This window comes from Amblyomma maculatum, chromosome 1, assembly GCF_055883805.1.
Source record: "Amblyomma maculatum isolate TAMU_Amacu chromosome 1, ASM5588380v1, whole genome shotgun sequence".
NCBI lineage: Eukaryota > Metazoa > Arthropoda > Arachnida > Ixodida > Ixodidae > Amblyomma > Amblyomma maculatum.
In genome coordinates this window covers 69,122,062-69,135,843 of record NC_139344.1, presented here as the reverse complement: position 1 = coordinate 69,135,843, position 13,782 = coordinate 69,122,062, and the positions used below count along the sequence as shown (strand labels likewise).

General features: G+C 45.1%; 1 protein-coding gene across 8 annotated transcripts; it reads right to left on the bottom strand.

Annotated features, from left to right (window-relative positions):
- Positions 1-2,907: 2,907 nt before the first annotated feature.
- On the bottom strand, positions 2,908-13,304 carry LOC146202746 (uncharacterized). Of its 8 annotated transcripts, none has more exons than XM_084588295.1 (3): positions 13,027-13,251; positions 12,099-12,247; positions 2,908-3,249 (listed from the first exon to the last, which is right to left on the bottom strand). In XM_084588295.1, exons 1-3 carry the CDS (start codon positions 13,175-13,177, stop codon positions 3,124-3,126), a joined length of 426 nt encoding a protein of 141 aa, XP_084444421.1. In that variant the 5' UTR covers positions 13,178-13,251; the 3' UTR covers positions 2,908-3,123. The 8 variants fall into 8 exon arrangements, 5 of the variants coding, with proteins under 5 accessions (XP_084444421.1, XP_084444420.1, XP_084444423.1 ...); XR_014703744.1 differs by having other exon boundaries at positions 2,914-3,249; positions 12,099-12,267; positions 13,027-13,267; XR_014703745.1 differs by lacking the exon at positions 13,027-13,251 and adding an exon at positions 12,392-12,983 and having other exon boundaries at positions 2,964-3,249; positions 12,099-12,221.
- Between the last annotated feature and the right edge of the window lie 478 nt (positions 13,305-13,782).

Genomic DNA, 13,782 nt, shown 5'->3' with positions numbered 1-13,782 from the left:
TTGTGCTTTATGAAAGTTATATCTTTGTGCTTAGGTTCAGAAGTGTGCACCTAAGTGCCAAGAAATGGGTGACGCCGGGACTAAGGAGGTTGAATCAGGACAAAAAATGTAGGCTTTTCTCTGGCTGTCCAAACTCTATTCTGATCTGCTTACCGCTGTTTTTGCCCGAATTCCATCGCTTTTAATATAATTTATTAACCTTTTTTCCTCGCCCAGCACATTGATGAGCACTGCGGCTACGTAGGGCCCATCGCGCGGTATTAGAGGGAACTGCTCTTGATGGCATAGAATGCCACCACGGTAGGGAAGATTTCTCCTTTGGCTACTACTCTTGTCTGCACCCCTCGCTCTGTTGATGACATTCGAAACGGCACCGCATGTTCATTTACCTTATGGAATGAAAAACGCAAGCGGTTTAACTACTACCGAGGCACTTTTTTGTGCGACTTTTATGCTTCTGAGTGTTCTTTGCTAGAAGCTCTCCGGCACCGATGCTTGCTGCTTGTGCTAGTGGAACGGTAGTAGTAGTGGCGTTCACGGTTTACATTGCTTGAAAGCAGTTTGTCTAGTGAACACTTCGCAGACTTGCAGCTTGTGTCAGCAATACGGCTATTTAATGCAGCAAAATAGAAAAATATTAATGCCATTGTCATGAGGCGAGCCCAAGCTTTTAAGAATGGAATTATGTAGTGGTTGCATAGCATTTGACCCAACAGTCAGACAGATGACTCCACAGGCTGAGAATATTTAGTCAGCCATTTCCTTTCCTGTCCTGTGTACGTACCCTCTCTCTATTTTGTAATGTTGGTAATTTCCTACACCTAGAATAAAGCAGCTTGTGCTCTGCCCTGTGAACCATTTAACATCTCCTATTCTAGACCTGCTCAGCACGAGTGCCAATGCTTTTTCTGGATAGTGCACCAATCAGGCCAGTAGAAGACTTTACTGCCAAATAGTGTCATAAGCTTGAGCTTATTGAAGGCACTGTGCAGCTGAAAAAAGCCATTTAGCAATCGCCATTCCTTGCAACTTTCAGGCTCCAGGGTGTTTCCGAAATGCAAATTTATTGAAGAACCCTGGCTAGTTTTGTTCAAGCTTGGTTGCGGGCTAGAGTGCATTAGCCAGCTGGCAAATTTGCACAATGCTAACAAATTAGGAACAGCCCAACAGCTTGAGTAAGCTTGAAGCATGCAATAAAAATGGATTCCTCACAGTTAAGCAAGGTGCGAAACTTTTGATTATCGGTTTTCAGATGGGCATCTTATGCACAACAGCTGTACAGGAAACATGGATTTCATGTTTGGCGAAAGAAATTTTGGCTTTGTACACATCTTTGAATGAAGCTGAGCATTGGGCTTTTCAAAATGCATCATTTCATTTTCTGCATGTGCAGCTTTGTGGCCAAGCTTTACCTTAGCTTTGTCACTGCAGCCTCCTTGCACACAGCGCAGGTTGTGCACAAATGTTGCTTGTTTGCAAGGCAAAATCTTGCAGAAAATGTTTCTGCACCTGAACCTATGCCTACAGGTACACCAGCTGGGAAAACTTTTCATGCCATGGATCTGTTTTCAGCCATGTTCACTTGTACCCTGCTGCGGTGGCTCAGTGATAAGAGAGCTTGATTGCTGATCCCAAGGATACAGGTTTACTCTCAGCTGCGGTGGCAGCTGATGGAGGCGAAATGCAAGGCGGCTTTGTACTTTGCGATGTCAGTGCACATAAAAAACCCAGGTGGTCAGAATTTTCTAGAGCTGTCCACTACAGCATCCCTCATAGCCAATAGACATTAAACCCCATAAACCGAACAGAACACTTGTCAACTGTAAACTTCCATGAGGAGAAAACAATCTATGCAGCTCAAAAGCAGGCCCTGTGGCTGCAGACAGTTCACCAAAATATACATGCGAAATTAATTGCAAAATAAAGTACAATCCCTTTGTGCACGTTACATAAGGCATTGCAATCCAAGGCAAGCACAGATGGTGGAGGTAGGTGCAGCGTATGTCTAGTTATCAACAGGCAGTATTTCTGTGCATATCAGCAAAGTATATGGGGTTTTATTTCCAGGCTGTAGGAGGGCCACAATTTTAGCCTCTTGGGAACCTTTATTGTGCACTACTAATACTGCTGCATATCATACGGGCATCTTCGCATATTGCCTCTATTGAAGCAGCATCACTTTTCTATGTAAAAGTGAATATTCTAGTGTCTCATTGCAGGTCTGCAATAATCATTGTAAAAATGTTGAGAATCTTTCAGACGACTGTGTACAAACTTGACTAACTACACATAACTTTCCGCATCCACAAAACCATATGCTGGCTTAGTCCTTTATCTCAGAGCTTCATTTGTCATTGGCAATTGTGCCAGTATTGCCAGTGACAAGTGGCACTTGTCCAACCTGCTCTTACATTGCTTGCACTGCCAATGAAAAAGGAATAGATCTGGTAAATACATTGATTGCATTTTCAACTCTACAGAGCCATAGTTATCCATGGAAAAAAAATGCACATTTCAGTCTAGCACATATTTTTGGCATGACAAAAGTCATTTTATGATAGTGCCACACACAAAAAGTGCCGGTGGCGGTGATGCCTAAAAAAAAAAAAAAAAAGAGCTCTTTCGTAAAGTAGTTCAGACAGCAGCTTCGCTGACAATCTAGAATTTGTACCTGACAGTTACTCTGACCCCGTTTGCGATGTGCATACACTGGTAAAAACAAAACAAAGATGGCGAAGTGACAGCATGCTTTACTAATGAAGGAAACTTTTTAGAATTAGAATGGTATGAAAAACATTACAACTAAACCTGGCGATGTTAGTATGTTTTTCGGGAGTTAATTTGGCAGTTACAGGGTTAACGTGCAGCTAACTCCATATATTGCATCAATTAAATGCTGTGTATCTTGGGGACCATCATTAACAATGTCATGCATGTGAGCCATCACATGCTTGAGTTCATTAAACATACAAAATATGTAGGCACCTTTTATTCAGACAGCATTTGTATACAAAATCAAAAGCACCATGGCAATGTCAGAAGCAATGTCAGAAGCAGCTTAGGCATATAAGCACAGCCTATTTTGAACATGACGTGGAACAGGTTCCTTAGCCCTCATATTTTTCAGAGTCGGCTAACAAACAGATGTGCATTTGCAAAAACCTGCATGGTATGCAGATGAGCCATTCCTGCCACTAACAAAATGAGCCACTTCACAGATTTCCATATGGTCCTTCCAGGTTTTGAACTCTGCAAAAAGAAAGATTTTCCAAGTTGTCAAAAGTGAGTCTCAAAAAAAGACAGCTAGAAACAGAACTCTTGTAGACTGGAAAATACAAAATACAAAAAAAAAAGTACAGGTATTGCCAACACCAGCGGATTGCACAAGTAAACTGCGTATGTTGACATCAATTTTTGGAAGCAGATTTCAGAGGCTAGGCTACACTGCCATGCAGTCAGCCATAACTACTGCTGGATGAATGTCAACATATCCAAAATGAGCTAGATAACTTTTCCTTTGTTGTCCTTTGTGTGCCTTCATAGAGGCTCTGACTAGGCTCAAACATGGCAAATAGACTTGTCCTCCGCACTCATTGGTTCTTTACAAAGCCTGTCACTGGAAAGGCCTAAAGCTTTTCCTATTGGTTCATTGACTTGAACATCTTCGGTGTAACTCCGCCTGGTTGGGTACTTGAAACAAAAGTTTAAGAAACACCATCACCAACCAAATTTTTTATTAGAACCCGACATTTCGGGACCAACTTGGTCCCTTCCTCAGGGGCGACTGAAGTTTGAGGCCCGCAGTAGCAGGCACACGTGGCGAAGTCCAATTGTGTAGCAGAGCCAGGGTAGCGTCCCCGGATTCCTGTTCACTGCTGCAGCTGTCAGCCGGATGAACCGAAAAAAGACGTGACGTCTTTTGAAAGAATTCGTCTCCACATCAAGTATGTTCACCTCGTCAAAGGTGATTTTGTGGTCGGCACATTCGCAGTGCTCGGCGAGGGGGGTTGCTTTTCGAGTTCAATAGACCCCTTTCATAAATGTTAAGTCGGCTTCACCTCTATGCTGCATTCCCCACTAATGGCAGAACTGCAATGTATTGAAACATTGTATTATGGCCATAATTCATATGATTTATGCATCAGAACATATTCGCATAACTGCCCTATTACCACTAAATGCATCTGTGTAGAAGCAATACGCGATTTCAGGTCTTATATCGCCGTTTTTCTGGCAGCCAGTGACGCCATGTTTGGGGAAAGAAGCAGCGTGGGAAAGCCTACTTAACGATTTTTGCAAGGGGTCCATTGCCGAGCGTCATTTTTGTGCTGCAATATGCGCCGACAGATTTTTTGTTTCGCCGATATACGAGGCAGAGCACTCGGAGCACGAGATTTTATAAATAACGCCTGGTTATTTTTCTTTGGGAATACGGTCTTTTGGTAGCGGCAGAAAACGGCAGACTGTTGAGGTAGGTTTGTGCGACACACAGACGTGTTTCCGCAGGATGCGTGCAAGCGCATCACTGGTGCCCGCCACGTATGGGAGGACAATGCGAGGGCGCTTCGTCGTTTCCGTGCTGACCGACCCTCTTGTCCTGCTAGCTCGACGACGGGAAGCACATTGGAATAAAGGCGCGTGTATAGCCATTCTTCTTCAGATCGGCCAAGCATAGGCCGCTGCCTGCTACTGCGGGCCTCGAACTTTAGTCGTCCCTGAGGAAGGGACCGAGTTGGTCGCGAAATGTTGGGTTCTAATAAATAATTTGGTTGGTGATAGTGTTTCTTAAACTAGTGGTTCATCACACCGATTAACAAGCTACAAGAGCCTACATATGCTCTTTGCAACCTTGTGTTCTTATTCCATCATTTACTATCAGCCAAAAAGAACTCAGTACTCTGTTTGACAGCATTATCTGCACACTGGATTCACTTTTATTTCGTTGCAACAAGGTGCCAATCACGACAAAGGCACTGGTCATCGAACAACAGAATGCCCAGTGCTCAGTTTAAAGGCAGCAAGGAAACAGAGGTAAACCTGCCAAGTACAATGATCAAGAACAATGCAGAAGCAGTGATGTGTTGTGGCAATTATTCGAGGTAAATCTCTGTGCATCATCATTGTACAACAAAAAGAGTAAAAGCTGCGTCCAGGTAGCGTAAAGCGTGAATAAAAAAAAAAAAAAAAAAGCTTTGCAGTATGACTTCCCTCTCAAAGAAGCAATGGCCCAATGCTCTACATTGAATAGAAAGGTAGGCAAAAATAAACATCAAGCAAAATATAAACAGTGTCTATCAGTTATAATAGGGCTATAGGCACACAACATACAATTTCTGGACATGTATCATCCCTGGGGTGCTGTCAGCAGCATTTGGGGACAATTCCATAGCCCATTTCATCTAGATGAGTGAACTTGATTTGCGGAAACAGCAGCATAAAATTTATGGCTTTCATTAAATCCACGATGGTGATTCAGCATCCAAACCTAGAGTCGGTCTGCTGGCTTGTAATCTTCATTGTCATTGTAGGTTACGTTAGGCATTGGTGCCTTGCTGGCTTTTTATGCGCAGCTGGGCGAGTCGTCGGGCTACTTCTGCACGCTGAAGGTAGGCAGTGACACTGAGGCTGTCCTTTTCCGTTACATGTGGCATCAGCATGACATCGAGCGCTGTATTAAGGCGAAAGCCTTTAAAGGGAAACTGCACTGGTTGTAGATTTTGATGAGTTTCAAGGAATCAAATGATTACAGCTTCCAGGTTAAACATGCAAGATATCTTCGCGCTAGCGTTTCAAACAATGGCGCAAATAGCGATTTAAACCGCTTCAGCTATCGAGCTTCTCCTCACCACACAGCGACGTGTGGGGGGAACATAATGACATCATTGACGGCACCGGTATGTTTCCCGTGTAGAATGGCTTGGTTGAAAGAAGTAAAAACAAGGCTACCAAAATTGAAGGCCCAGAAACATTGTTTGATGGCATCAAAAAAAGGACCGCATGATGTGGGCGAAGGTACCGAAAAGAAAAAAATATTACCGTCCTTGATGTCATCATAGAGCTTCTACGCAGTCCTTCAGTGCTGTGAGGAGAAGCTCGAATTGTAATCGTTGATTACTTCATCAGTTTTAAAGATAGCACACAAACACAAAGCATTACCGACAGCTTATGGAGAGTCAAATTCCTGAATGTCGCAGAATTCTCGAAAAGTGAGGCAGCTGCGCTTTAATGGCTCATACTGTCGGCGTTCGTTCGGTCACAATATAGCTTTCAATCAAATTACATCACCTGAAACCGAAACTAATGTCATCGGAAAAATAAAAATCCTGCATCCCTCGCATCGCCAGCCTAAGCTTTAACCAACTGCGCCACGCCCGGGATCGTGAACTGCACATAAATCTTGTCTACAGTGGTTTGGTTTGGTTTGCGGGATTTAACATCCCAAACCGACTCAGGCTATGATAGATGCCGTAGTGGAGGACTCCGGAAATTTTGACCACCTGGGGTTCTTTCGCATCGCATAGAACACAGGCGGCCTTGCTTTCGTCTCCATCGAAAAGCGGCCGCCGAAGCCCGGTTACGATCCCGCATTCTTGGGAACAGTAGTCGAGCGCCGTAACCACTGCCTTGTCTATCGTGAGGATGAGTTAAAACACACATCAAAATTCTCCTTGTCTGCATGATGCTGATGCGGCCACTCCCCTTTGTAGCGAGGGATCACAGAGTTCTTCATTAGGCCAATAAATAAAGGAGTAGAAAAAGAACAAAAACTATACCAACTGCTGTGCATTGGTCAAAAGTCCAGAAAAAAGAAATGAGGAAGGAAAAGAAGGTTTACCCCACCAGTCAAGGCGGAGAGTTTTTTGTATTATGTGGTCTTTTGTCGGCTTCTCTCTCAACGACGCTGAGTGGATTCAAATCTGGACAACTAGGAGGCCACAAGTTGGGAGTGATGTGGTTATTGGAAGTTGTTGGCCAGCCACTCGTGGGTGACGCGGGCGGTGTGGGCGAGAGCCGTATGTTGCTAAAAGACACAAGGTTTTCCTTTCTTTCGAAACAGTATCGGTCCAGAGCTTCACAACGGTGGCAAGCACCTCTGCGTACTCGGCAGTATTAATGCGGAGTCCTTCTGCAAAACAGTGTGGCAGCATGACATCGCCCTTGTTGCTGACGGCTGCTGACACCATCACACACAAATTTTGTGTGCAATGCTGTCGGCACCTCATTAGCGCTTCCGTAAAGCCATCTTTCATTATGGCAATTAGCTTTTTGGTCTTGATCGAAGTTCTTTTCATCTGAAAGAAAAAAAAAAAGAGCATTCCAGGCTCTTCAGCTTGCCTAGCAAGCGCTTGGACCAGAGCAGACAATTCTCCCGAGCTTTACCACAAAAGAATTGCGCCCTCCTCATGACACAGAAATGGTACCGCACGTCCTCGTGCACAGCAAGCCTGACAGCTGACTCTGCGACATCGAGCTCCTTTGCAATGGCCCGCATTGACTTCTCTGGGTTGTCACTCACGATGACTTGCAGCCTCTGAAGAAAATCAGGTGTTCTGACGACGTCTGACCGCTGATTGTGTTTTTTCCTTTTCGCCACAGATGCCACGTCACCGTCACAGCACATCAGTTCTGTTCGCCCCTTGTTAACAAAAGACCTCGCTACATTCAGAAAGTTGGCAATTTCCAAGTCGCTATGGCGCGCGGCCAGTGCGACGAGGACTGCATGGCGTTTCATTTCCTGCGTCAACTTGTACGCTTCCATTATTCAACAAACTGCGCAGTATAAATGATAAGGGGTCAACCAACAAGAAGCCGCATGCCTAGATACATATGCTGAGCCTGCTGGTGTCTATGGCGATAAGGAGTAGTAACGTCAAATACCTCATGCACCAGTGAGCTACGAGACTGCTATAACTGTGCCTAGTGACGGGCAATCGAAGTAGCTTCAACAACCTCGAGCCTTCCCTCGTGAAGTAAGTGGTCAAATTCATCATTCACAAAGAACACGCAGTGAGCAAAAAAAAAAAAAAAGAAATTACAGGCTCTCAATTTGTGTTTGAAGTTTTCAGGTGCAATCAAATCTATTCGCTGCAACCCATCATGCTTCGAAAACCTTAATGAAAAGCATGGGTAAAAAGTTGTTCAGAGTGCAATATGAAAGACCTGCAGTAGACCTGCAAGTAGTGCTAAAGGAACACTGAAAGAAAAAGTAGGCTTGCAGCGATGGTATACTGGCTCCTAATCACAAAAACACCACTTTCACTGAAAACAAAACTCTTATAAGGTAGAAAAAAGAGAACAGAAATGCAGGCATTGCAGAAATACAGAAATCGCAAATGCATGCACAATGACATGCAAGGGATCCCGGAGGCTGCCTAACATGTATTATGGTTGCATGTTTGAATTGTTAACTTTTGTTCCAAAAATGGCAAAAAGACAGGCTAAATATTGGAAGCCAAAAATAAATTTGCGCTTGGCAGTGCCACAGGCAGTCAGTTTCGTTTTGGTATGTTTTGGTTCTTTGAAGTCACAGCTATGCATTTGGCATCACCACATGGTTTCATTTTTGATATACATGCTTTGGTTTACAAGTGCGGAGCAGCAGAGTTTTCCTCTGATGAAGTTCATGCCTCAGTAAGCGCTTCTCTATTGAAAAATCTGGTATGAAATGCACACAGGATTAAGTTATAACTTACTGGGCAGAATAAACCCCCACAGACCCGAGTGGAGCTGGGAAAGAAAAGAAAGGCTGGAAAAAGTAAGATTTAAAATGGTATGGATGCTTATAAAAAACACCTCGAAAGGGATTTAATCCTAAGTCCTTTGGAGCTTTAACTGAATGTCTTAGCCATTGCGCCACACGAACAGCTGAGACCTCTCGCATTACATTACTTGTGTAGTGCACTTGCATTTTTTACATATTTTTCACTCACCCCTAAACAATTGCATCCCAAGTGTGCTGAATGCTTTTGCTGGCTGTTAATAGTGTCACCGATGTCTCATATCTATGATAAGCATAGGATTTTGCCAAAATATCTCTATTTCTCTATTGTCTGCTGTCCCAGCGTGCATGCACAGACCTTACTGGCACATCAGTTTGCCATCTGCAGGGCAGCGACGCTAGAGTACACCACATAAGGTGTAGACACCCAAGGAAGCATTGAACGAAAGGGAGCTCAGTTGGTTCATATTAAGAAATACAATAGTGAAGGAAACGAAATAAATTGAACAAAACAGGCCCTGTGTACCCCTTTTTTATTTTAACTTTCTGCCACAATGCATTGTTCACCCCTTGCTGCTATTCAAAAAAGACCATCTGTAGCAGTCTTTACTCGTCACTCGTGATGGTAGCTCGGCAATGTCAGTGGCCGCATCCATAGCTTCGCTAGCTACAAACTTTGCCGCCACGTCAGCGCTCGTACATTCTATCCTGTTAGTCAAGTGACCGCAACTCTAAAAAGCACCGCATGCTCTGTGGGTGCCAAGGTCAAGATTCACTGCGAGAACTTTGCAGTCAAGCTCAGGATCTATGCCTGGTGCAAACAAATAGACGGCTTTGGCGAACTGTAGCTTTAATTTCAGCTGCTGCTAGATTGCACTGCTCGCTATGCATCAAGAATCACGGAGTCTATGTTTACACCATCGTTTGCGTCATTTTCGCAAGTCTAAATCCCTTGGAAGGAAAGCAGACCTCTTCAACTTCAAATCGAAATATCTCAGCAATAAATGTGTCTTGCTGCAGGACAAGCGACAAAAAAGTCACGAAACACTGCACTATTAGATTCTAGCAACAAAAAATATTGTGATGGGTCCCATACTGCAGAAAATCTGGCATGCATGAAAAATTAGGGCATGTATCTGGCAAGTGGCAGGAAGGTGACGCAGCACTGCAATGACTGTCCGTCAGGTTGCGTGACATCACAAGGCCACATGACATGACCAAGTCAGCAGGTGCTGCCACACAGGGTGCTTTTTGTGGTATCAAGTTAAAAAGGAAAACAAAGAGAACATCGCTTGGAGCAATTACGCGCCACTATTTGTTTCTTGCAGGTGTATCCGTGAAAAAGGTTTGTGCATGCAGGGCTACCTGGAATCACTTGAGGCAAATCCTTGAAGCCTTTGTTATGAAATATTAAAAATTGTAGAGGTTCAGCTCTCTTTGAACCAAGTCAAGAGCATTAGCCATCGGCCGGTGCCGCATTTGTAGCTGCCGCTTCAGTCTTGGCTTGATTCCGCATTTGGTAAGCTTCTTGGCAATAGGCTAGTCTGGCTTCTCGTTCGATGTCTTGGCAACCTGTCTGGCATGGTTGCAGTCTGTCTGGCACAAGTGGATTCCTCTACACCACACTGCCTCCTTTTGTCATGCCGCCTGGTGAATTCGCCCAACACTATGCTCGCGGTCTCGACTGCACTTACCCAGAAATGTTTTAAAGCAACGAACAGAATATGGGTGCACAAAACACAGACAACAGAACATGTTGCTGCCGCTGCAAATGAATGAACGAAATAGCTATTAGAAATGACAGCAGTGCCTACTCTGCTGGCAGAAATCTTGAGCAAAAAGTTCTCATCAATTGGCCCTAATTGGCTATACAAGGCCATGCGACATTTTCCCATGAAAAAAGCAGTGACTAAAATTTTTCATGCTTTCACAATCATCACTTAGCAAATAATGACCTGCTTTTGTTTCGCACTACATGCGCCATAGTGTCAGCAAATAAATTGCAATGCTGTTTGTACAGCAAGCGACTGCAGGCAAGGGACACATCTGGGTGATATTTTTGAGGTAGTCGTGTAAGCCAGATATCGCCCAAGTTTCTAGGGCAAAAAAATTATGGCATGTAATTTCTCCCTAACAAAGATTACCAAAGTACTGCCTGCTGAGAACTTATTCTCGGCAAATAATTTCAACAGTGTATGGAGCAGAGCATGAATTCGGGCAGCCCGAAAACCTGGGCCGGGCTGGAAAATTGCCATTTTTATTGGTCTGGACCTGGCTCGGGCTTGACATACAGGCCTGGGCTTGCAGCTTGCAGTGGCGGAACCAGGCCAGGCTGGGTAAAGCTGTGTATGGCTTCTTTTGGAGATGGAATTCGAGCACTAAAATCATTCCAGTGGTTTATGAATGAACCACTACTAGTACATATGTTGACAGAGAATGAGAGAAAGCTCATTTGTAAACAGAGTTTAATCAGTGCCACTCGGTACTTTGTCCAAGTAATTTAGTACGAACATGCCGGGCTACATTCAATGACACAAGTGAAAAAAGTTAAAAAGGAAAGGCTCAAAACTCGATAGCGAACTGTACTACAATGGAGGTGTTATGAAGTGCTGTAACCTGTCATGCATGACACAGCCCGTTTGCATAAGCACGTGCCTACTGAAGTACTCAACGCCATCAGCTTAGGATTTCTCAGCAATCAGTGATCAAGAGGGTAGCTTCTAACCTTTGTGTTACTGCTAACGGCTGGACATTTGAAGCCTCATAACAGCCCATGGACAAGGACCTTCAACTGACTGCTCGGCAGGCAGCCATCTGTTTATAAAAATTCTGACTGTCTGCTTTGCCCCCCCCCCCCTCCCCCCCCCCCTCCAAAAAATGTCTCTACGCTACAATAAATGCTGTAGGATAAGAGCTTATTGCTTTAGGAATCTTTACATATCCAATAACATATACATGCACAATGAACAGACACTACCGCTTTTCGTCTCCACAGAGATGTGGCAATGTGGCTGTGATTTCTTCAATGAATATGTAAATTTTGGTTTTTTCTGCCCTAGCCCACTCATGTTCCTGGGGCAAAGTTGCCAGGGGCAGTCTTTTTGTAGGTGATTAAGCAAAGAACTTGCACCAAGAGCCAATTGCTTATAAGGGGTCATAGTTAAAATGCCCGTAATCCATACCTTTTAAATGTACATTGTGCTAGATAGCTTTACATAAAATGTCTTCTCAAAATATTCTTCACCAAGCCTTTGCTTCTGTCGGTGCTTTAACTGTGCCCTTCTCTACCAAGAATATTTTGCAAGGTTTGTCTCTCATCTTGATTTATTGTTATGTGCTAGTTAAGCAATACATTTTTAAGGCGTCTGCTCAGACTTACTTTGCAGGTTTGGCACGGGCCCTGTCGTGGAAGCGCAGGCCGGGTCCACGGCCATGTAATCATTGCCGATCGGCTTGGTACCATGGGCCCGGGATGGTCTTCAAACGTGGGCCAGGGAAGGGGCTGGAAAATCCAACCCGTGCAGGGCTCTAGTAAGGAGTGTAAGAAACTAAAGGTACATACAGGAAAGAAAAATCACACACACATAAGGGGAGTTCAGTAGCGAGTTCATTACTTCGAAGCACCGCTACGTGGTCTCCGTGCTACAATGGAGTTGTCTAAACGGTATTTACGTTATCATTTCTGTTGTCTCAACAGAGCTTATCCTTTTGTCGTACCCGACGCAAACTAGGTAAAATTTCATCAAGGGTACGCAGAATATCATCCATATAGCTGCCGCTTTTGGCTGTAAAAGGTTCAGTGCTAGTTTCGAGCTTTTGGTGCTCAATATGTATCACTAGTTTCAAGCTACAAGCAGATCAATTAAGGGGAAATGAGGGTGCTCGTAGTGATGCTCGAGCGATATCATAGGCAAGTACTTCACCCGGATGTGATCAAAACGAACAGCGTATGGAGAATCGGGGCCAAGAACGAAAAAAGCATAAAATGAGCTTCGTCGCCCTAAGCAGCTAATCACTGACGAGTGCCGTGAGTATCTGGTTGATAAAAGACAAAGCATCAAGCGCCAGTCAGCAGCATCATAAGACAGTGCAGTGCTCGCCTTCAACCGTGCTAAATTGGCGCGTGCTGTAAGTGCATACCTTGGCACAAATCCCTGCAGTATGTGACAAATAAGAACGGTAAGCGGACAGCATATAACCACGAACATTGCACGCAAAAGGGGCAGCTAAAATTTGAACATGGCGGCACCTTCATTGGCATGCTTTGTCCAACTCTAAACAAATCTTTTCACAGAACGGGCACTAACCTTTCTGTACCGAAGCCGCAGCAGATGTGCCAGGGTTGTTCACGGCGCGCGCACCAGTCAGTTCGATCGCACCCGTCCGTGGAACAGGCACAGTCTCGTTTACTACAACAAAAGCCACGGCACCAAACCGCCGCCGCGGCACCGGCGGCATCCCCAAGCAGGGTGGGTGGCGGGCGATGAGCGGTAGCCCGTCGGCACGCCGTGCCCCCAACTAGGGACAATCCGACCTAGGGATTGCTAGGGATTCAGGGCGACTGTCCAGCAAAAATCCAGGCAACACTGGCATTATTCATGGCGAGACGCGGCAGTGGCGATCTAGGTTCACTAGCAAGTGCGTATCCGACTGCGCCCTCTGCGGAGCGGAGGAGGAAACTGTGGAGCACGTGATACTTGGATGTGTTGCGATTTCTCCCGCCCCTCGCACGGCGTCGCTGCCGGTCGCCCTTGGCTTCGCAGGCAACACGGCTGACACGGCAGAGGGAAGCACCGACGGGGCCGCGGCGTCACATGAAGAGGGGAGCGGAGTGTTATCACTTGGTGCAGTCGTGGAATGTACGAAGAGACGCCTGGAGTTCTGGTGGACACGAGGAGCAGTGCAGCCAGAGCGGCGTAAAGACGTAGAGTGAACTAACATCTGTACTCTCCTTTTTCCTTTTTTTTGGTGTGTGTGTGTGTGTCTTTTTTTTTTCTGGTCAGATCCCACTGGGTGATCGCCCGTTCAAAAGGGTACGACCATATCGCCATCGCCATCGCCAT

What these genes read in the sequence shown, in the direction of transcription:
- LOC146202746 (XM_084588294.1), bottom strand. Translation starts at nt 13,177, where the DNA reads ATGCCGCCGGTGCCGCGGCGGCGGTTTGGTGCCGTGGCTTTTGTTGTA. An exon ending in TGCGGCTTCGGTACAGAAAG is followed by an intron (nt 12,248 to 13,026) that starts GTTAGTGCCCGT and finishes ACTCCTTACTAG; the next exon opens with AGCCCTGCACGGGTTGGATT. An exon ending in GCCCGTGCCAAACCTGCAAA is followed by an intron (nt 7,293 to 12,098) that starts GTAAGTCTGAGC and finishes TTTTTCTTTCAG; the next exon opens with ATGAAAAGAACTTCGATCAA.